General features: G+C 42.9%; 1 protein-coding gene across 6 annotated transcripts in view; it reads right to left on the bottom strand.

Moving 5' to 3' along the window:
* The window catches only part of PELI1 (pellino E3 ubiquitin protein ligase 1), a 215,584-nt gene that overhangs the window by 49,380 nt on the left and 141,667 nt on the right, over positions 1-24,537 (bottom strand). For 3 of the 6 annotated variants that reach the window (XM_069234240.1, XM_069234242.1, XM_069234241.1), the window contains 2 exons: positions 15,978-16,107; positions 1,759-1,860 (listed from right to left, as the gene is read on the bottom strand). In XM_069234240.1, coding sequence (XP_069090341.1) covers positions 1,759-1,860; positions 15,978-16,107 — 232 coding nt within the window. Of the gene's footprint in view, positions 1-1,758; positions 1,861-15,977; positions 16,120-24,537 lie in introns of all 6 variants that reach the window. The other 3 variants (XM_069234237.1, XM_069234239.1, XM_069234238.1) reach the window with 1 other exon arrangement.

Below are 24,537 nucleotides of genomic sequence, written 5' to 3' on the forward strand. Positions count from 1 at the left end.
CACCATTCAAAAATTGAGGAAAGAAATAAAGATTAGAAAAGTACACTCATTAACTTCAAATATTACAAATCTTGAAAGTCTGTGTTTATACAATACTACTTTTCTTCTCATTTCTATATCCATTACTCTATTCCTTGAATATATATTCCCTTACCTTTGTATTTACATATCTATTACTCTAGTCCTACTGTACTAGAGAACATTTAAAATAAATAAAAATCTATAAATAAAATTCAAATTATAAATAAGTAAATTAAATAATGAATAATAAATTACAGATTAAAGTATGTATATAGAAATAAAATGATAATAAAAAAATTATAAATGTACTCTCTTGTAAGATTTACTTTGATAGAGACATGACATATGGTGATAGGTAGACAATCTATCCTCCATCCCAACTCTGACTCATCCCAAACCCATTCTACTACTTTCATCTCCAAATAACCCTACCTAAGCTCTTCCCTCCTCTTCCACATCTAGGTCACCCAAACCTCAGTTTACTACCATGATCTTCCAAACAACCCTACTAAATTCTCCCCCATTATATATCTCTCTCTCTCTCTCTCTCTCTCTCTCTCTCTCTCTCTCTCTCTCTCTCTCTCTCTCTCTCTCTCTCTCTCTCTCTCTCTCTCTCTCTCTCTCTCTCTCTCTCTCTCTCTCTCTCTCTCTCTCTCTCTCTCTCTCTCTCTCTCTCTCTCTCTTCTCTCTCTCTCTCTCTCTCTCTCTCTCTCTCTCTCTCTCTCTCTCTCTCTCTCTCTCTCTCTCTCTCTCTCTCTCTCTCTCTCTCTCTCTCTCTCTCTCTCTCTCTCTCTCTCTCTCTCTCTCTCTCTCTCTCTCTCTCTCTCTCTCTCTCTCTCTCTCTCTCTCTCTCATCCCAAGCTAAATCCTATTACTATAAACTCCAATTGACACTTCTGGATTCTTCACTCCTCTATCCCTCCATTACTCTAATCAATCCAACTAACAAACTCACATATCCTCTGCTCAAATTAACTCATAAAAATATTAAAACTGTACTCATATTTACCCATACTAATCCACCACTAATTCCTCTTGGGTTCCAGAGTAGCGTGCTACTCGCCGAAAAGCCCTTCAAAGCCTTGTCAGGGGTAGTAACTGCTATATAAATACTATTACAATACAATACATTGAGAAATGTATGTGTTATCCAATGTTCAGCATACCACATATGATATATTTAATGAATCAAAATATAAGTTCTCTACAACAGGTTTCTAATTCAAGGCGATGACAACTTTGTTTTTATTTTCAGTTTTATATTGCGGAACTCGACCCAAAGGCATTGGAGCACTTTACACGAGCACAAGTTATGTAACACAAGGACACCTTCACTTTTTGGTAGGCACGGGGAGATTAAATGATTTGCCCAGAATCACAGGCTGTTAAGTCGATGCAGAGGCTCAAACTTGGTTCCAGAGCTCCAAAGTTGCCAGCTCTGGCTGTTACGCCACATACTCAACTTTATGACAAAATGCTATACTGAAACTAATACAGATGTTCTATCCAAGGAAAGAACTGATCTGACGATTGGAAAATTCAGATCTGCTCCCCTGAGTTGACCATGCAAATCAATTCGTACCTACATACAGCAAAAAAAAAAAAAAAAAAAAAAACACGCTTGTTCGTAATACTTTGGCATCCTGATAAGTGTGGGGACATTGCAACGAATAAGCGCAACATAAATGAAAGACAATAGATCAAAGAAATTCAGGGCACCCACATTTTCTGCCTTACCTGAAACATATCAGTGTTACTGTCATGAGTATACTCCACCACAACAGTTTGGGCACGGGACAGTGTGTATGATATGCTGTGTTGGTCCTTGTTACTTATTGCCTGCAGAAAGGATGCAAAGCAGATATACATCATCCATGGTTCTTAGAAACATTTTTTGCGACGATAAAGAATACAAACCATTGCATATTCACTTATAAATCTTTAAGGCATTTAAACATCAGGAATACAAATGTTTACAATTTTTTTTTCTTTTTTTTTTTTACTTAATCTGGACAAAGGACGCAAGCATGGTTCATACAAAAATCAGTAAATGAAGGCCAAAGCAGCAAGTAGACATTCCGTAATGTGCTTTCTAAATGCAAACACCAAAGCAGATACTAATGTTTTTTTTTCTAATGTATGCTATGAACTTTTGAATATACACAAACGTAACTGAGGGCATGCACTGTGTCAAGGTACCATGTGTCCAGTCCTACTGATTCACTGTTATGAGATGGCATGGAGTGGCAACGCTGCCTCTAAATTGCATACATAACCAAATTAAAGTTGATAATCTTGAACCTGCGTTTTTATAGCTATTAAAGCCCACGGTGCCATGAAACGATGAGACGCAGCTTCTTCAACTGAACAACTGTAATTGGGAGCATGCATGCAGGCACTGGTAGCACCGATCTTCCCTTACAGCACACCATGCCTGGAACTGGACTTACATTCCTAGTTATGCAAAGTGCCAGCACATATTTATAAATACAGCAAGTACAGTATTGGTTCCATAGAGGCAGGATGGTAAAAGAGTCGATGAACTCGATGCGTCTAATTAAAAGAATGGAAGTTGCTATGGGAACTAACATTTCCCCTCCCATACTTTGTTCGGATTACCAATTTTTTTTTCCCCCAACAAGTGAGAAGTAACAAATTTTTAATCAGAGAGAATCAATTTACAGCATCGAAAAAAGTATAGGAGAAAGACTTACACATGGCTTGTAGCAGAGCCCCAGACAGAAGCGGTATGGAATATAACTCAAAAAATAAGTAAGATATTAAAACGGTTACCAACATGCAGGTCCAGACCCTAAATAGAATATACCAAATAAGTGGACAGGTTCTGATTAAATCCAAAGAGAAACTGGAGGGTAGACTGTATCGTAAATTAAGAGTCTGAAACATTGCAGAGTGTGAAAGTGTTAGTGGACGAATACAAACTGTTAAAGTGAGAGAAGGAATGGGAATCCGTGGTTGAATTGGAGACCGGGAGGGGGGGCGGGGGCTCCTCCGTAATAGCAGAGGAGCGTTGCCTCAGTGCCAGCAAATGAAAAATAAAATGCTAATAAAACAATGTTATTATCATTTTATTTTTTAATTTCAACTGAGCCATGCAAGTCTAGGGTGGGGCAGAGCCGGGCAATGGCAGGAAGGAGTGGTGGTCACTGTAAAGTGTGCATGTCAGTTTGGCCATGTAAGGCCAGCCAGACCAGCATGCATTACATTTCTCCAACTCAGCTGTGTTACTCAGCCGGGTGGAGAAATGGTAAAGGCTCCGTGTGTCTGAGCGAGTGTCAGTCCAGCCCGCTTAGGCCAATCCTGGTGCTGCTCTCATGCCTTGCATAGCTTGAGAGCAGCATCTGGATTAGGAGCCTGTGCCCCAGTGACTGCCTGAAAGAGAGCAGTGACAGAGGCGGCTGGCAGCGGGATCAGCAGGTAAGTTGCTTTTTTCTTAATTGTTTTATTATTCCCCTAACAGCCAACCCCCATCCCTTTAGATTGGTGGCAGCCGCCACTGCTGGAGACCTGTCAAAGATGCACTGAAGACACAAGAATTAGTGATCTGGGGACACAGTAAACTGGAAGTCTGTGCTCATTAGTGAACAACTTGTCAGCACCTCGACACAACAGCAAGCATACGAGGCAAGGCCCCTCGATGGATACACTCCTTCCTGACAGGCAGATCACAGAAAGTCAGGCTTCAGCCACACCTGTCAGAACCTACAGAAATCAGCTGTGGAGTACCCCAAGGATCCTCGTTCAGCCCACTCTGTTCACCACCTACACGACCCTGCTCTCCAAAATTGTCAGGCACTATGGTATGAACATAATCTCCTATGCTGATGACACCCAGCTGATCATCTTTCTGACCGAAAACCCCTCAACAGCCAAGACGAGTTTCAAAGACTGGATGGAAGCAGTCGTCACTTGGATGAAGGAGAGCTGCCTTAAGCTGAACACCAACAAGACCGAGATCCTCATCCTGGGACATTCCGCCTCTGCCTCGGACAACTCCTGGTGGCCCTCAACACTGGGCAGTCCCTCTCCCCAGACAAACCGCACACGAAACCTCGGCGTTGTCCTCGACACAGCCCTCACCATGACCAGACAGGTAGACTCCACTGTATCCACCTGCTTCCACACCCTCTGACTCCTACTGAAAATTTTCAGATGGATACCAAGCGACTGCCGCAAAACCATGACACATGCCTTGATCACAAGCAGACTTGACTACAGCAATGCCCTCTATGCCGGACCCACCAAGAAGAAACTGGGCAAGCTGCAACAAATCCAGATCGCCACCGCCAGGCTCATCCTGAACATCCCACTCGAGAACACATCACAGGACACCCGAGAGACCTCCACTGGCTCACAGTCGAGAAGAGGAGCAACTTCAAACTCCTCGTACACACCTACAGAGCCCTCTACATTATCCGACCCAGCCAGCTCAGCCACCGCAGCAACTGGTACTCCCCTTACAGACCTCTACGCTCCTGCCAGCAGTCGCTCACCACCATACCCCGCATAAAGAAGTCCTCGGCTAGAGGAAGATCAGGCACACCTTGCCTCTCCACCTCAGACAGTCCCCTTTGCTACCTCAATTCTAGAAGGACCTCAAGACCTGGCTCTTTGAATGAACCCACAAGGACATACCCCACAGCGCCTTGAGACCCTTTGGGAGAGTAGCTTGCTCTAAATATAATTGAATGAATGGTGAGAAAAGAAAAAAATATTCTACATGTACTTTAGAGATTATACAAACAAATGTAAGCGGTCTTGGGAGAAACGAGCCAATGTCTTTTGGTACAGGGGAGAGGAGCGACAGAAGGGAAACACAGGCACTTGCTTCAATTCAACAAGAAATAAGACTAAGCTATGGCAACATGAATGACTAAAAGAGAATGCATGTGTAGTTGACTGGACTGGCTTTCCATGTCAAACGGGCTATGCTATTTGTTTTTTACCCTTTAAAAATATCTTCACGAAGCAGGAGCTCAAGGGTCAATCTTCTACTGTACTCTGGAAAACCAGTGGGCCTCCAGGCTACCTTCCTATGTTAACATGCTTGCACCACAAGCTGACTAGCGGTTCAGAAAAAAATGTAGAAGAAAGCAGTCTTGCTGGCCCCTGAAAAACGGTTTGCAGAGAACATTTACCGACCTTGCTTCAGCAAGGCTAGGATTTCAACGTGGATAATAGTCTTCAAAGGTAACTTCCACAACCCCTAGACCTTAATAATGCCACAAACTGCACAACTTTTACAGGTCGTCACATTTTACACAGAGGCCTTCAAGGGAGACCTTGGTTTCTGGTACACGCATGATCCGTATGGGCGGTTCCTATCCTAGGGGAAAATCATGATCGTCCACTCCAAAAGGAGTCACTCCTGTTTCTCATAGGTTTGCCCAAGAGGACTACACAGTTACGCTGCCCATTTGCAATGAATGGGTACCACAAACTGTGGACAATAACTCAGCATGGACCATCACTCGCTTCCATCAAATCTCATTTCTGCTTAGAGGCCATGTATATTGCAAGACATTTGCTAACTGCTCCCAAATTCTGTTGGTTTTACTAGAGCATTCGCAACTCATGGCAACAAAGACATGCTTATTGTCTTGATTTTCATGCAAAGGGGCCAGGTTTTGCTGAAAAAGGTTAATAAAAGCAAATGGTATACTTGGCCGTTGCCTTTGCAACACTGTAAAAAATAAAAAATAAAAAAAATCTACGACAGTTGCATCACCAGAGTGGGCTCACGATTGTCTGGTAAGCAAGTGAGGTCACCAAGCTCACTCGTTTACCAAAGTGTCAGTAAAATGACTGCAGTGTCAAAGCCAATAAGTCTCACCTTAACAATAAGTCACATCTCAACAAAAAGGTACCACTGCGGTCACGTCATTCCACTGATGTATGTATGCATCAGAACAGAGGCACAAACTTGCGTAGTGACACAGGAGCCATTTAATTTATTTTAATTTACTGATTGAATCACCTGCATTAGTGGTAAACTTAAAAAAAATAAAAAAAATGATTAAAGTGCCGATTTTTTTTTTTAAAGGGAGGGGGCAGCCCACTGTTGGTGGGCAGCAATAGGGTAGCGAGTGGGAGGTAGGAGAAAAGAAGCACACAGGGTAGGTGGGTTAAAGGCATAAGAGGGGGAGAACACCACAGAAGCACAAGCACAAAAGAGAGAAACACAGAGTGGTGGGCAGGAAGTACACAGCAGTGCAGGGAAGCAGTGCAGGGAAGAAGCACAGGGGCGAGAGAGCAACACGCAAAGGAAACAGTTGAAAAACACATGCACTCTCATGGAAAAAGAAAAGGTAGTACCCTAATAAGTGAGCAGTGAAAGGGCACAAGTTAAGAGGATATGCTCAAGAAGAGGGACAAAACAAGACGGATAAAGAAAGCCATTGAATAAGAACCAAGCAGATGAGTGACAAAGGCAACCAATGGCAAGCAATGCGCAGGCTTTAAGCCCACTGCAAGATTTTGATAAACTGCCAACAGATCTTTTGCAACCAGATATCTTGCACTGTCTAGTAGGCTGATTTACAAAGGATATTTTCATAAATAAAAATATAATTGTGTTTCAGATTCCGTGGCGAAAGGAACAGATGTTAAAACTAAGACGCCCTCGATCATTTAACAGAATAAGATCAGTGCAGCTGTGCCTCCTGCTGGGAATAGAAATTACCAGCTTGCTTGTGCCTTGCTGAATCATTTGTCCTGACGATGCCTTAAGATGAATCACACAAAGGTCCGGCTCGCGCCACAAAGAGGAAGGCGTGAGAATTAATGCGTCACACGAGTGGGTCTCTTCAGCGTCCTGCACCAGCAACCAAATGCTGCTTCGAGACAGTGTCATTAGCCAGACGAAGTACAGACTGGCTGGTACGCAGGCAGTGCCAGTTAGAGAGAACAAAGGATAACGAGCAGGCCACAGACGTGCCTTCCATGCCCCCTACCGTCTCTGAAGCACCAAGAAGAGGGCCCCAGTGAGACAATGCTCACGTATGCTAATGCTGACAGGCTGCAAGCACATTTCACACTGAAACACGTATAAGAGGCAGCAGATGTACAACGTGCCACACCAGCCAATTAACCCGACAACGGAGACAGCATTTAAACCTCTAAATACTTCTAGCATCGTGTACAAGTGCGAGATAAAAAAAATTAGGGGCTCTCTCCAACATTATTTCAGGATAAGCCAACTGCTGAACTGTATGGTGCTTATGATCGTTGTAAATATTATGATGTTGCTACAGCGAAGCCCTGACTCTCACGTTCGTAACAAAGACCAGCTGCTCGTATCCTAGCAAAGAATATCGGGTTTAAAAATTGCAGTTCAGGGCTAATGGCTACGACGACTTTCGGGAACATACTAGAAACACTTTGGGAGTAATCTTAGCTACTGTGATGCAAAAACAAATTAATCACCGCTTTGCAGATAACCTAAAAACAGCACAACTTAACTACCAACGCGATATGAATACGACACATTTATTTTATTCAAAACATGCTTATAAAAAAGTTCCTGTATGCTGCAGAACACCCGCTCCTGTTCCATGAAAGGCTTCTGGCTAGTAGTGTGCGGAACCCATCCTGATGCCAACACCACATAAAGGACAACCCTTGTTCTGGTCGAGGGCAAACATGCAGAAACCAAGTTCTACTATTCCAGACACAACACACTGCACAGTAAACGCCCCAAGTCACCAAACTAAATCATCAATACTGACATAAGAAAACACACAGTTCTTGGGTTTCCAAGTATAAGTGGCTCATTCAATCCAGTTTCTTGGCACTCTGGGATTTGTAGTTTTGTTCCCATCATAAAATCGGAATTACAACACTGGAACGCAAAGCAAAAAACGTGGTTTTGATCAGCTACACTTGGAACTGGGTAACTTGAGAGATCTGCAACAAAAGGATTCTGCTTACCTCATCTCTCCAACCCACCCAAAACCTTAAATCTGTCTCCCATTATAGGTGTGCTTTGGCTCACTCAAAGGTAATGGACTATATACATGAACTGAAAATAGGTGCACTGATGACCCACTACTCCACTTCCAAATGTATGACAAGGTATACAATTCACCTCCAATTTACTAAACCAGACTAGGAAACGAACCTACCTGAAACACCTCCACCAATGGGTGACAGAGCATTCTTTGCTTAAAAGTAAAAGTGAAAAAAAAAAAAAGAGCATTCTTCTGTTGAAAGTAACGAAAAGGGAAATTCTGAGAATTAGTAAGAGTCTACTGTTCAAGAGGTCAAGGGAATTAGGAGCTACCCATCACCAGCTCAATCAGTAAAACATCTCTGGATATGTTTTTTTTTAATTTTTATTTCCTAAGTCTTCATAGAGTTTTATTGTACCTAGCAAAAGAATAGTAGACTTTCAATTGAAGGGGTCCAACTTTCCCTCCCCAACTGCACCCCCCAAACTCAGTGTTCTTGAAAGTCGTGCGAATCACCCCACACTTTTTCCTACTTCTTCGGGCAGCCCCTGCTTTGGTGGAACGCTTGCTCTGCACGTTGACACCAGTCTAGGTCAGACTCCTAGTCTTCTATCTGAGGGAGGGGAAGGGCTGCCGTACCCCAGCTCCGTGCTATATTCTGTTTAGCCACATGCAGCAACCCATCAGCCACAACTTTTAGTATTTCAGCCAGGCTGCTTCCCAAGTTATTGTCAAGGGGAGTCATTTGTCCTTAAGGGGTATCTCCAGAGTTAACACTTGGAACATTCTCCGAGTCAATTCACCCCAAAAGAGCTGTAGGACACTCCGAGGATATCAAAGAATGTACAGTCCTGCCCACACTCTTGAATGCAGGGTCGAGTCCCCCTTTTCCATTTTGTGAAGTAGGAGTCGGGAGCAGTATGATCAGTGAAGGATTCTCAGACGCACCTATCAGAAAATGGGTACGAATCGCCATCTCCTGTGGGCCTTGGAGGGCCTCTGCCCAGTAGTCATCTAGGTCTCTCACCCAGGCCTCTTTCAAGGCCGCCAGTAGGTTAGGGGAATTGTTGATTATAGTTTATTATTTTAAGTTTTTAAATACCCTAGAAAAGGCTTCATCACCTATAGGTTTCATGGGAAGGCAGTCTTCAAGAAGCGTTGCCTTCTGGAGATAATCCCCTTATACAATATGCCTCCTAAGAGTATGCCAACCCTTTAGGCATTTATACTGCTCAGTCTTTGCTAGCTTGTATTCTTGTTGCAGGACCTAAAACCCAACTAGTGCCGGTCCCCTCCAGATATCCCAAGCTTTCTATATCAGTCAAGTTCCACTTTGTAAAGCCTTTCAGGTGCCACACCTCTCGTAATAAATCGCTGTCCCATAGCAGGGTTTGGTTAGTGAGCTTTCTTCCCCATCCCAAAAAATTGGTAGCCTCTCTCCAGGTGCATATCACTGTATGGAATGAAAAGAGATTTGCTGTTCCTTACCTCGTCTATCAAGTATTTGCAGATGTCCCCTGTGGCCCAAAGTCTCCCTACAAAGTAGGCTGGTTCGCTGCGATACGTAAATACCCAGATATTGACAATCCCCAGTTGAGCTGCCCAGTAGTACTTCAAAATGTCTGGGACTGCCAGTCACCATCATCATACACTCCTTTTGTTGGACCTTGCCCAAGCCGTGACCAACTGCCGCATCTGTAACAAAAGGCGGGCTTCATGCTTAATCTTACAGAAGAACTCTGGAGGGGCCTTAAAAGGTGTATTCTGTAGCACATAAATAAGGCACTGGAGGGTCATCCTTTTCTAGAGGGCAGATCTGCCCTATTAACAGCGCCAGAGTCGGGGACTTCTAACACCCAGCTGTGCTTTTTATCCCTATTGTCCAGCCAAGCATGTTGGCTTTGTCCCCTATGTTGTATAGCCAGCATAGTATCACCAGTGCATAGGCACACGCCCCGTCTTCCGCAAGTATACACAGGTCATGCTCCTGGAGCCAGAGTTGATGTCTAGGGTCAGCAGTCCACTCCTAAAGTGCTATAGCCTCTAAAGAATTAATATCTCGCTTAATGGCTTGGTATTCGAGTTTACCCTCTTTTTTCTTTCCCCCCATCAGGGCCTGAGCTTGGACAGATATACCAGCGTTGAATGCTTCCTATAGGACACACGCCGACTCAGTCTGTTTACTATCTATAAAGTAAGGGCCTGCGCCACTTCCCTAAGTTTGGGGACGATTTTTCTTAGTTCAGGAAAAAACAGTTTGTGCAGCACCCGTAGCATGGTTTGTATATTGTCCTGGCACTGTTCAAACAACTTCACCTTTATCGGCCAATCTTCTAGATGTGGTAAACATGGATTCCTCTTCTCCGCAAGTGTGCATAACTACTGCAAGACACTGTGAAAAAACTTGGACCAGACTATCACAAAAGGTAGCACCTTGAACTGGTAATATATGTTGTCCACGACGTGCAGTAGAACTTCTTGTGTTCGCAGTTCATTGGTATGTGCAGGTAGGCTTCCTTGAGTTCTAGGGTGGCCATACGGTCCCCTTTTAACAAACGTAGAATTACTTCCTGCAGTGTTGTCATCTTGAACTTGTGTCTTTTGAAACTGGTCCATGTTCTTAGATCTAATACGGTTCTGAGTGTCTTCTGGTGCGGGGAAATAAAAGTAGTTGGTCGTTTTCCTTTGTTGATACTTGTCGTTATCACCTTTTTGAGCAAGAGATCACAGACCTCTTGCAATAGATGCAACTGTTCTTTTTTGCTGCCAGCCTTTTCTTGTGTTCCAATTGTTGGAGGCTTTTTTAAAAAAAAATTTTTTAACAGTACTATGTAGTAACCGTACTCAATGAGGTCCGCAATAAACTTGTCAGGGGCAAGTTTCTTCCGCTCTTGTATGAACCCCCAATTCTAAATCCTAAAGGTTTTTCCGTATATGAGGGAGTCTGTTATTACGTCACTTGTTGGAGGGTCCTGACATTCTCAGGCAGTTCCCCTTCCTCTGGCCCTCCCTCTGGCCTTCCCTCACAAGGTGTGTTGCAATGATGATCCATACTTCTATTGCAACATGCATTTGGTAGACCACTAAGTGGCATGAAGGAGGCAAGTGAAGTTAGTCTGCCAGCCTCCGCTTTTGGGTATTCTCTTTGGGTTAATTCCTCCTAAAAAGGCCATTTGAATTGTAAACCCCCCATTGCTTTGACAGTCTCATCTATCTTTTTCATGTGCTCCACCGAATGACGTATTGATCACAGAGGCTTGCACTGCTTGCTTGGTACCAGACACAGTTAGGTGTGTCTCAGTTGTGGCTACACCCAATTGTCTGCTGGCAGTGTCTGTCACAGCAAGTGATGCCTTAGGGAGGTGTTTCCAATGTTCTTGGGGGACATATCTGTTTAGTAGTGTGCTGTGGTTTGCAATGTTTAATTGCGCTGCCACTGACCTCCATCTTCTGCTCCACCCGGACCACTTGCTTGCTCTCCTTATCGAGAGGGGCCGGTCACGATTGGTGTGTTTGCTCTCTTTCATGCTGTTGAGACCATCAGGGCGTCTGCAAGTACATTGCCCTTGATGTAGGTGGATCTCGGGCAGAGTGCCTGATTTCTTTTCTACCCATGGTATGGCTTCCTTTGCTGCAGCTGGTTTTACTGAGGCTTCACAGCACCTGTCCAATACACTGGGTAGGAACGGATTCCACTTTTGACAGGAAAAGTGCGTTCATAGCAGGAAAAATCGGTCCGCTTTGAGTTGGATGCTCTAAGTATCTGCCCCCTCCTTATTATAGTATTATAATATCATATAATACTGTAATATTGTCAGGGAGAGAAGGAGGGTCTGGATAGGTCTGCCAGTCATCTGTAGGTTCTTATCCCTGGAAGGGCTCCTGCTCAACTGGGCCTTCCTCGGTTTCCTCTTCGTACTCTAGCAAATCCACCTTAACCTCTTCCTGCAGTTCTGGTGTAGCAAGAGGATCCAACTTTGTAAAACCTTGTTGGCTGACCCTCTTTCGTTGCTTTCAGAGGAAATTGGTAGGGTTTCAGGGAATCCATCTCCCCCTTTCTGTTAATCAAGGCTTCCATTTTGTGTTGAGGACAGTTCAGAGGGATTGCCTCCTCCAGTGCTTTTATGCTTGCACCTGTGCAGCTCTTTCAGCTTTTGCCTGCCTACAATTGACAAGGATTTTGGTGTCAAGGCTGATTTTGCATGCTTAGAGTCTGAAGGTTTCAGCTTGGCTCTGGTGCACCCTAGGTGTGCTACCCCGCATTTGTTGAAGCCTGTGTCCTTCTGCACACCCCTTTGACTTGTGATCTATCAAGAGGCAGATGTTGCACGTGCGCTGGTTGTCCTTTTGTGTGGATTGTGGTGAAAGTTGTGACAAAAATCTAAAAAGGGTGTTATCCATACCCCCTGATCATTCTCTGAACCTTGTAGTCAATGTTGCTGTTCTTGAAAAATCTAATTGTTATTCATTTTTTTCCTCAGTGTGTTCATGCTCCTTTGATGTCTGTTGGTAATGCAGTAAAAGATGCTTTGGTGTCCTCTTGGATTTTGACGAAACATATAGTTTTGTTCTATTTGTGGCACCAGAGTGCTAAACTGGCTTTTTTGCAAGTGTAGCAAGTAGCAAATATTGTTGTGGACTGATGCTTTAATTGGATCAATGTGTTTGGACTGGAAGTAGCAAATAGACATTTCCAATTTGCTGTAGCACATGCTCCCTTTGTCGGTCTGCGTGCCTCCTTCAAAATTTCCATACATGCAGGAGGTAAATTGAGATAACCAAATTCTATGACTTCAGGAGCCATTTCTCTAGGTTGAGCGATTTGGGGTCTGGATGCCTGATCCGTCCACAGTCCTGTGTGAGATGATCCGGCCTGTTAGGGAGCTTCTTGTGAGGAACTTGGAAGAGGCCCAGAAGCATTGTGAACCAAGGTGGATGTGCCCATGTGTACGCTACCAGTATCGTAGTTAGTGATGTCTGTTTGAGCTTGCGAATCAGAAATTGAATGAGTGGGAGAGGTGGAAAAGTGTGAGCAAATATCACTGACCAGTTCATCCATAGGGCATTACCCTTAGAGAGGGGGTGAGGGTACCTGGATGCAAAGTTTGGGCATTTTGCATTTTCTGTTGTGGCAAAAAGATCTATATGAGGATTTCCCCACTTTTTGAATTATTTTTTTAAGGACTGGTGGGTGGAGTTCCCATTTGATGCATCCTGCTGTACAGGTCTGAAAAGTTGTTGTTCGTCACTGGGAGATATTCTGCCATTAGGTGAATGTGGTGGTGATGAGCATGTTGAGGTAGTCAGTGTTTTGTTGTGGAACCTGAGCCCCCCCCAGAGTGGTTTTTGCCCCTACCTCTGAAATTACCACCTCTGAATGCCCCTCAAACAGGCCTCCCTTTCTTACACCAGAGGCTCTTTTAGTTTTGAGAGGTGGAAGGTTCTGATGAAGTCGCTGATTTGTAACACCCTCTATAGAGTAGACAATGAAAAAATCCCCTAGGTGCTTGTGACTGAAGAGTTACCATGGCCTTTGCAGTGCCAGTGTCCTTTTTTTGTTTTTTCCAAGGTGGAATCAACTTGTGGACCAAAGAGGTGTTCTTTATTGACAGGCATATTTAAAACTGCTTGCTGTACTTCTAACTTAAAACCAGGGCAACTAGCCCATTCATGTCTTCTAATTGGGACACTTGGTTCAAATTAGGACCTCTTGCTGCGGTACACGCAGGATCCAGTGCACACCTAATAGAGTTGTCAGCAATGGTTTGCCCCTCTGGGAGATATTGGAGGAGATCCTCCATTTCATTCCAGTGAGCTCTATCATATTGAGAGAGCAAGTCCTGCAAATTGACTATCGTCCAATGATTAGCACCTTGCACAGCCACTCTTTTGCCTGCCGCATTAATCTTTTTACTCTTTTTGTCAGGTGAGGGAGAGTCTCCAGGGGCATGGCTATTAGCCTTTTTCCTGGCGGTAGTAGCCACTATGAGTATGGTGGCATTTGTGATCAGATAAATAAATGGTTAGAAGGTGCTGGCTTGTATTTTTTTTTTTAACCAGACCCCCTGGCATTATTATTCTGGAAGGGACAGGCGCTTGGAAAATGTTTGCATGCCACATCATACCCGACAGCTTAGGGAGATACTGGGTGTTCGTGTGTGTGTGTGGTGGCGTGTCAAACAAAAAAAAATCATGTTCAATAGGATCCTTATGTAAAGGTACATTATGGTATGCAGCTGCCCCAGCAATGACTTGTTTGTAACTGGTAGTATCCTCTGGAGAGGAAGGTCTAGCACAATACAACTCTGGGTCAGTATTAATAACCGGGTCTGGATCATAAGGATCCCAGGGATCCTGATCTGGTTGTACTTCCTCTGAATAGTGTTCCACAAATAATGGTGAACCTGGTGGAGTGTGGTCACCCTCAGTGGGAGAACGAGGAGGAGAAGTAGGTAAAGTAGGAGCATGAACAAGCTCCACTGTGAAAACAGTCTTTTCCTTAGAGAGTTCTTTTTTTTTTTAGGTGGTGAGGTGTCCAGTGACTCGTGAAAGGTTAGCTTCCTTTTAAAAGTAACTGTAGGAGAAGCTACAATTCATCCTGTTCTTGAATACATATATTTTGCATTGTCTAGCTTCCATTGTCTCCAATATGGGCTGAATAGGCGAAGATGTGGTGGTGGGCTGGCTTGAGTTCAAATGCTCTGGAAGAACATGTTCCTTTGTTTTCTGCAATTACATTTTCGGTCAGATCTTTTTTGGTGCCGAACTCTGATCCAAAGGTTGTCAGCTTGTAACCTATGCAGTCGGTGTTGAGTGCTTGGTGGTAGAAGGTCAAACCGAAGTTGATGAGGTCGGAGCCGAAGATGCAGCCCCAGTCTGTGGTTTTCGGTGCCGAGACGATGGACCGGGCACCTGAAATTTCTTTCAGAGACAGACTATGGCTTGAATGCAGTGGTGGTTCAGTGACCTTGGGAGTCTTTTTTGAGTTTTTATGGTAAGAGGTGGGGCCCACTGTACTCATAGTTTGAACCAAAGTCAGTTCTTGGCTCTCGATAAACGATTGGAGGCCTGAATCCAAATCTTGGCTGGAGATGGCCTCCTGTTGGTGGGGCTCCTGTACATGTTCTTCCCTGAAAATATCCACAGGGTGTGGTCTGAAGATCCGTGTGCCATCTCTAGCCTATGTGCTCTGAGTCTTCTTGGACCAGAACGATCGACGCGCCTCACAGGTAGCCTCTTGATGGCCAGGCAAGCGGCATAAGTTACACACTCGATGATGATCGGTGTAAGGGTACTTCGAATGGCACCGAGGGTTGAACCGAAATGGTGTCAGTTCCATCTGGCATACATGTATCGAGTCCCTAACAGCCCTAATGGCCCCAAAGGGCGTGCATTAAAAAAAAAAACAACTGGAACCGACAAGGCAGAATGGTCGATGTGAGAGTCAGAAAACACAATCAAATGTACAATACAGTCAAACAGAAAAGACAGAGGGAAAGCCTCAGATTGGAGCGGCAGAGAGAAAACAATCTAACAAAGGATTCGATGTCCGTGCACAGTATCACCGAAAAGGAGGAGTCACTCGACCCCGTGACTTCGGAAAAACAACATTTTGGAAGAAAAACAACTTTGTAACACTCCGAACCCAACGCTGGATGGCAGTAGAATGCAGAACATGTGCATCTATAGCCACACATACCATTGAACGTGTATTTTTGGCAGCAATTGGAATGTGTAGCAGTTCAATACAACATGATAAAAACACTAACGAAAAACAATCCTGAAAACACTTATAAAAAAAATAATTCAAAATTCTGGGTTTCTAATTTGGTAGTTATTGTAAAGTATTTGCAAAAATTGGACTCCTAAGCATCATTTCACAAAAGCAGACCACCTACTCCCTGAGTACATTAAAATAAAACGACATTAGGTTTACTTTGTTTTGCATAACAATGAAACTTCACATACAAAAAGTTTAGTTCATACCTTTGCTGCCTGAGGGGTGCAGGCAATGTGGACAGTGCTTGGCTTCACCCCATTTGCTTTAAGTCTTTTTAAGAGTGCAAACCTGCTTTTTCTTCGTCCTCGGTCTCCGTTTGGCAATGAGCCATTGTACCTGCAGGAGAGCCTGTGGTAGTTAAAACAGAATTCTAACATACTTAAGGTATAAATACACACAGTCGCTTAGCATTTAATGATCCTAATGTAACAATCACCCTGGCACTTCCGTACTTTTGTTATTCTTAAACAATCTACAGCTTAAAGTAGAAAAACAATGCATATTAAATCAGTATATTGGAGTGCCTCAATGGAAGGCCCTAGCAGAAACACATGGTCCTCCGCTTCACCCAAAGCAAGACTCAAGTGACAAAGTGCTAATCTCAGATATCAGAGTAAGGAGCAGTGATGTATAGCCTGCGAATCGTGTTCTTCGAGGCTCTGCAGCAACTGAAGTGAACCATTTAATTCCTACAAAGTAAATCCTTTCTGCTCCTCCCTCCTTTCAAGGCTGGCATGCATCCTCATCCAAACGTTAGCATTCCAGCAGCAGGCATTTACCTCTGCCCAAGACAACACTACTATGACAATTTGCCTGTCCTGTGTGCGGAGTAAGTGAGGCAGCCCTACACTGCAAGCACACCCACCGATGGCGCAGCGCAAGTTAGGTGAAGTAAGGAACACCATGTTTCAGCTAATGTCCTGAAACTGTATTCTCATTTCGAGACCAATCGTCGTACCTTACTGCACTCTTTGGAAGAGGCCTCAATCAAGGTCACACATGTTCCTACAGACTTCAATTCACTCCTTCAATGGAGTCCGGCTCTTTGTGTATTTTATTAATTTCCGGCAAGACTGAATTACAATTTTCCATACCGATTAGATCTATGCTACAGTTTAGATTCAAATATTCCAGTAACAAACTTCACCTGGTCCCTTGCGAGTACACTTCAGGGGTATCATTACGGAGACCGTCCAAGACTGGTTTTCTGGTTGCTTCAAATGCCTTGCGTTGGAGGGAGGCTCTTCAACGAGGAGCACACGGAACACATTTGGGAATGAGCAAGGAGGAAGCATGAGCTCTGCCACTGGAGGTTTACTTTCAGAAACATCGGAGTACAAATGACCTGCACGCACACAAGACATTCTACACAACTTGTGTAGTGACTGTACTGCCCGCCTCTAGAGAATCTGGAGGTTTAAGTGTTGTTGCTTTACTACTGTGGACACTCTTTGAACTTAAGAGTGTCGCCTAATATCAAAAATATATATATATTTTTTTTTAAAAACCTTACTACTGCTGAGTGAGCCAAAATTGGTGGGTTCAATGGACTTGTGTAAATGTTTGTGCATATTTAAAAAGCTGCCAATATGGGTTCTCCTTCTCTTGCACATGACGTTAACTGTGCAGTTATTTGACATCTTGGAATGCAGCAGAAGGTAAGAAACACTGCTTGGCACCCCTAGCCCATCACAGTATTCTCATCAATGCAATGTAGTCCTTTGAGGACGTCATCTAAAATATGTAGAGTAAAACAATTTTACTGAGTATACAAAATACACAAATGGAAGTTAATTTAATGGATCTTGCATTTTCTTTTAACTGTAAAAGGGACATAATCGAGTTACAGCATTAATGTTTTTCTGCGTTTGGACTGTATGCCTCTTTCCTTAGTGGCAGCAAACCAGATGGGCCTCGTCGGATTACGAAATGGCAACTGGTAGGCCTGACATTTTTTTGAGTATCACCTTAAATGCTACACAAACTGCCTTTTCCAACTCTGGACCACTGGAAGGCAGCACAGGTTCCCAAAGGAAAGGTACTTTTTGGAGCCAGTGGCAACTCAGGAAAAAACAAGTAATGTCACCCCAGACTTTCCCATCATGACCACATCCAAATAAAAATGATCCCATAGAAATTATTTTGGGACTGGTTTCAATGGTGGAAATAACATGATTTAATGCAATTCGGAAGGTGGGGACACTGGCTGCCAAGCAGCTTTCACATATGATCTGCCTCAGCACGAGGAAATGCAACACCATCTTCCGTCATCGGAGTCACCTCTGCAGGGGATAAGTATCTTGCAGTAAGTGACATCAGAATATATGGATGTATTTACAGTATTGGAGTGTGAACCACTTCCCTATGGCTTACAGCAAATGCATAACACAATTAACTGAATGGCTGAGTAGTACCAAAAAAAAAAAAAAAAAAAAAAACACACAATTGCTACCTGAATATGCAACTGTATCCAGATATTTAAACTACGTGAACTGTTCTTAAGATATTTAAAAAAGTTAAACCATAACCAGTCAGATCCATGAGGCAGGTTTTATCAATTATGAGAATAGCCCCATCAAGGGTGCTACAAAAGGAATACACTGCTTGCTGTGCAGAGTACCTAGGGCATTACTCATTCTAAATGACTGCATCCGTGTTCTTCAGCAATCGCTATCCAGCAAAGGTGCTGGAAATCTTTTCCGAGCCAAAGAGGTGGAGGGCATGCATCAGGGTACAGAGGTTACTACTGCATATGGATGGTGAAGAACGAAATATCTAGCTCATCGCATTCTAAATATGTAGAAGATTACAAAACAAGACGTGAAGTAAATATAGTGAGATGGCCAGGTGGATCAGGCAAAGATGTTCCGTGTGCTACAAAATAAATATGGATGAGATGCTAAGACAAAATTCTCTTATTCAATTTCTTTGGGGTACCATTGCATTCATTGGTTGGTCCAGCTGAACAATTACGGAATGTGGAGTGTCAAACATCATTTTCTTACTCAATGCCAGGCCATGTCACCTCTGAATGGTAAGACAAGCAATCCGAGGTACATGTCAGTGTCAATTATGCAGTTAAGCATAGCTCGAGCATCTAGACACAAGGACCTCAGGACATGCTCTGGCAAACACCCCTCCCTCACTTAGGAAAACTCAGTGAGTCAACAAGAAATTGATGGCTGGAAATCCATGCATTCAACACCAAGCTATAGGTCGTCTATTCCATTATGGAAGAGAACCAAACAAATACAAACTGGTCCTACGCCTTCTGCTTTGGAGCTCGTCCCCAGAGAACAATATCCATAGGGCATACTGGAGGTTATAAATCCTGTTAAACCTAATGTGTACTAGTAGCTCAATGACATGACAAAATAGCATCTTATGGACTTACGTGCTCCAGAAGCCCCTCAAGCATCCCTTCACAAGAACTGTGAACGTCTTTACATTAAAAAATTAAATTTCCATCTCTAAAGACATAGATAATTTTTCTTTAGCTAGCATGAAGAACAAATCCACCTATATAGCTGCTATATTTCAGACCCTTAGAACTATGTTACATCTTTCAATGGAAACTTCCCACAGCTTGGTTAAATTATGTAAGTGTGCAAGGTCTGCCTTGGATGCATTTGTATTTATATAGCACAACAATCACTCTAAGGTATCAAGGCCCTTTATAAATTTCCATGAAAGCAGATTATCTAAGACAAAGACGGTGACAGCTGGGAAAAGCCATATCTCCAGATGTTTTCCGAACAATAGCGGGAAATTCACCAGATAGATTTATTAGCAGCAGTTCTACATCCTGGGTACCACAAATCAGAATGCTTTTCCACAGAGTAGAATGATAGAAGCATTTTGGGCCTACTTGCCTAGATTCTATTGACTTAATGTGACATTTTTGTTTAGGATCACAAGCTTCCTTAAGGGTACTTACTACTGCTATGAAAAGCATTGTGAACAAAACAGGGTGATTTAAATATCATTCTTGGGTTAACTAGCAACCAGTGCAGCCTGAGTAATACAGATGGGATAGAATGAAACCTTTCTAAGTTGGAAATTAGTCTTGCAGCTGCATTTTGTAGAACCTGTTTTCTTCCTTACTGTTTTAGCATAAAAGCCACAGTAGTGCATTCCTGGCAATATTTACTTTCTCCACCATAACACATTGGGGTAGGTTTTTCTCCCAATGACTGTGGCCAGAGAGGAAGATCTATACTGAGACTCTTTGCATGGGGCTTGGATGTCTGTTTTCTTCCATTAAGCTTAAGCTGATTTCAGGACATCCATCCCATAACTCTTTGGAGGCTGTCATGGAGGTTGTCTATTTTGTTTTAAGGCCCTCTTCAACCATAAAAACAATTTGGTTATCCTCTGCTTACATTAGATGCACGGTCTGTGATAATCTTTAAAAAAAAAAAAAAAAAAAAAAAGAAAGAAGACCGACAACTTAAAACTGTGAATCCTCAAGCTAATCAACAATTAACTTCTATGTGCCATTATTACCGTGCAAATTTAAAAAGGGCAATGGTGCTTCTACTGAATAAACTAACAATGGATGTTTCATACCCGTCCATTTACAGGCCTATTTCTAAAGGTACTTACCAAGGCAAACTTCTATAGAAAGGGCAGTCACGAATCAACTGCAGCCAATCGCCAAAAATAATCTCCAGAATATGATGTAGGCTGCATTCAGACTTGAAATGACGATTTAGCTGGCAGATTGTGCCAATTATTGAAAAACGCACAAGGTATAACCAGATAAATTCCACTGCTTGAGAACCTACAGGGCTTTCATTCACATTTGATATTGTGAACCATTTCATCCTGTTAAGCAGCTTAAGTGCGTAGCCCAACTAGGGCTTCAGAGATTTTTATTTTGTCTGGTGCAGGTCCTATCCATCAGACCCTTCTTCTCTGTTATCCTATGTTTAAAAAATAAAAAGAAAACTTTTCAGTTTTCTTTTTGAAACGTCTCCGATTTTTCTTTAAAGAAAATGGGTTGCACTTATAAAAAAAAAATGCTGTATTTAAAAAGCAATCTCAGACATGGTGGTCTGCTGACCCCAGCATCCCTGGGATTTTTTGCCATTCCCAATGGGTGGCAAATTACAACCTACCTCATGAATATTAATGAGGTAGGTCCCTTTTCGACTCACTGGGAATCGCTAAATGCATCTCAAACACATAAGGACATAGCTGTTTGCGATTTCCCAATTCCTACAATTTGCAATTTGGGAATTGCAAATACAAAGCTACGTACACCTGGCCCTATGTTCTTCTACAGCTTAGACATTCTCAGGACAAATAAGGTTTCGGCTGAGGGTTAAAGAAATTGCCATTTTTTTCAGACTACTATGGTATTGGTGAAGTGGCAGTTCACTGGTCATTCAGTTCTCACCTCTGGTGTCACAGGTCCAAGAGACCATACAAACACTTAATTAAATTTGTATAACATGACCCAGTGCAAGTCACTGCTTCAAATAGGTCAATGGGCCGCAGACAGCAAAATAAGCAGTTGTTGCTCTAAGCGGAGAAGCCTTTAAGACAGATTAGCATTTACAAATGCAGGGCAAAACCCTAGAAGACCACAGACACCTTGAAGCCATTCCCATTAGGCCAATTAAGAGGGAGAGCATGTAGTAGTCTTCAAACGGGTACATTCTGAATGGCATTTGGATGGCAAATCTCCTGGTTTGTAACTAGAGGATGATTGGGGCAAGCATTCTAAACGTTACTTTGCTTCAAATCCTTGCACCATTTTCTTAAAGCATAGAGTGTAGTTACCTTTCAAAATGAGCCAAGGCGACTGCAACTAGAAATGCAGCCTTGCAAACATCCAGATGAACAGTGCCAAGGACTGACAGTGCAACAGTTTCCACTGTATTTAAGACAGTACTTCCAAACCTTTGCAGTTGTAAGACTCTCCAGTGGAACAAAAACAGCAGCTATTGAGCTTTGGCCACACTGTTTCAAAGGGCAGTAAAGAAATCCTTCCTTAGTACACTGACCTGGGAATAGAGGTGTTCTTCCCACGCCAACAGAGCTTGTACAAAGAACTAGAGGAATGATGACCGTCTGGCTACCAGCAGTAGTGATTCAAACATCCCTTGACAGAGCTTGGAAAACAAATACCTTAATGTCTGAAATTGAGCAGCTACCTGCCATTGCCAAAAGCCAATGAGTGGTTTTGTAGCGTAATCTTTTCTGTATTCACATCTTGCGCATCATTCCGCCATATACTGGTTGGGTCGGAATGGTCTTTATAGATTTTTTTTTTTTTTTTTAAACTGGGCAGCGTTGACCATTTGTTGTCCTGTCCATTCCTCTAATGTCAGACGTCTACCCCGACAGCCCCTTCACATGGTAGCCATTTTGAGTTTTTTTCCCCTCTTGTTTTTGTCAAGGCTACCTAATCTTTCAATATCTTTCTTGGACATTTTTGCTCAGTAACCTCCTTATTTCGGGGGGTGTGGGATGGTCGCCTAGAATTAAGAAAAGTAACATTTCATTTTACAGCATGCATATTTTCTGTATTCACACGCTGTGCATTGTTTATGTGGCGGTAATCTCCCTTCCTGGGAGGCTGAGTTGAAATGAGTTTGCAAGCATATTCTTTAGTATCCTCTGTCCAAGTTGTTCTTTGCATGCTTCAGACAGTGAGCTTCCTAAAACTGTTTTTTCTTTGTGGAAACTGTTCCCTCGATGTCAGTGTTCTACCTTTCTATTTCCTTCAGTATCATCTTTGTTTGGACGATTATTCTTTGACAAAAACTTAAAACGTACTCGAATATTTTCTGCATTCCCACCATGCTTCCAGGACTAATGGTGCATTTAAAATAAAATTAAAACAAGAGGGACCACCAGTAGATGATAGAAAGATACACAGCATATGAATCCAGAAAGAGTTCTTGCTACAAAACCACATTTATCCCCGCGGAGGGACAATTAAGATCCCACAAAGTAAACTACTTGAAACGAACATGTTGTTGACCTTTGAAATATGAGAGTGGTCAACATCTAGCCAGAAAGTTGTCACAAAAGGAGCCCTGGTTAATCTTTGCCATACAGTCTACAATACAGGGTGACACCTAAATACCTTGGAGAAGTTGAGTACATCTACATTTACAAATAAGCATTTGCAAGGCTATAGGTCTCACATTTCCAAGAGTTAAAGCTATTAGCGCTGTATATGCACAACTGGACTTTTCTTGTCGCCTAAACTGGTCAATCCTGCCTCATAATTTGGTATTTTCCTGCAAATCACTCCGCTGACCCTACATAAGGCACTCCCATTTAGCTTCTTCCTCTAGCTGCAGCAAAAAAACAAACGTTGCCATTTTGCATCCTAATTTAAATCTGCCATGCTAATTCTATCAGAATATCACTTTCACCACCCCCCACCATCAGAGTTGCTGGCTGGCTAACACAATTCCCCCCAAAAAAGGACGAGACAGCCACAGAGGAGTGACAAGATAAATAAGAGAACTAAACAAGAAAGGTCACCCAAACATATCAAGAGAGTGTTCAAACAGTCATAGTTCAATAAGGATGTTACGATGGACTGAATAATGGTCATAACTGCAACAAGGAGAGATTAAAAAAAAAAAAACACATACAATCATCATGTAAGCCCAATAAAAACCTTTTATCAGAAATTAACTTTTGGCATTAGACTGCAATGTTCAAAACAGCCCCTAGCGGGCACCACAACAAAAATAGCATTTGGAAGAAACATGGTCATGTAACCATACAGTCAGCACTTACAGGGCATAACCCCATGAAAACAGATTGGCAGAAAGCAAAACAGTGTAACTATATATGTAGCTCCAATAGGGCATAGTGACTTACACATTTGCAGACCGACTAGAAAATTATTACAAACAGGGCCCTTAATACACAAACTACTCCCAGCTGTAAAACAAAAGTCCCAGCCATGAGTGAACTTAAAAAGACACAGATTGATGGGAGGGGTTATTATTTTGGGGTCCCTCAACCTACTGGTGCTTCCCAGAGATGATCTAGACAGAAAGAGCACAGTGCGCTGAACATTTTGATGGTGGTCCCATTGTCCTAGGACCACGACACTGAATTATGGGCAAAAATGTTCTGTAAAAGTAACACCCCGCAAAGCATTTGGGGTTGAGTTTCCAAGTGCAGTGAATATTGTAGTATCTTCACTGTAATGCTCAGAAGAGCCCTAGAGGGCGTAGGGCATTACACATTTTCAGGCCTACTAGAATAATATTACAAACAATACCCTTAAAACACAAACTACTCCCAGCTGTAAAACAAAAGTTCCAGCCATGAAAGAGCTTAAAAAGACACTGAATGGTGGCAGGGGATATTATTTGGGGTGCCCACTAACCTAATGTGGGGACCCTTAGATGACCTAGACAGAAAGAGCGGGTCATGCTGAACGGTTTGGTTTTGCTCCCATTGTCCTAGGACCACCAAAGGCTGAGGATGAGCAAGAATGTTTTGTAAAAGGAATGCCCAGCACAGCATTAAGGGGCAAGTTTATAGAGTGCAGTGAATATTGTACTATCAGGTCTCACGCTATTCTGGGAGAGCCACTTTGAGATTTCTGTTTTTTCTATTGAAACACCCGCAGGTTGTATAGTTTTCAACTGCTAAGTCTGGGAAGAATTAAGGTTTGGGGTTGCAAATTTAAATGATTCCGATTCAGTAAGAATGCGCCGTAATTGGTGCTTATGTACAGTGCTCCAATGCCGCCGACTGAGTTTGTGCTTCAAACTGCCACGG

This window comes from Pleurodeles waltl, chromosome 5 (genome assembly GCF_031143425.1).
Source record: "Pleurodeles waltl isolate 20211129_DDA chromosome 5, aPleWal1.hap1.20221129, whole genome shotgun sequence".
Classification (NCBI taxonomy): domain Eukaryota; kingdom Metazoa; phylum Chordata; class Amphibia; order Caudata; family Salamandridae; genus Pleurodeles; species Pleurodeles waltl.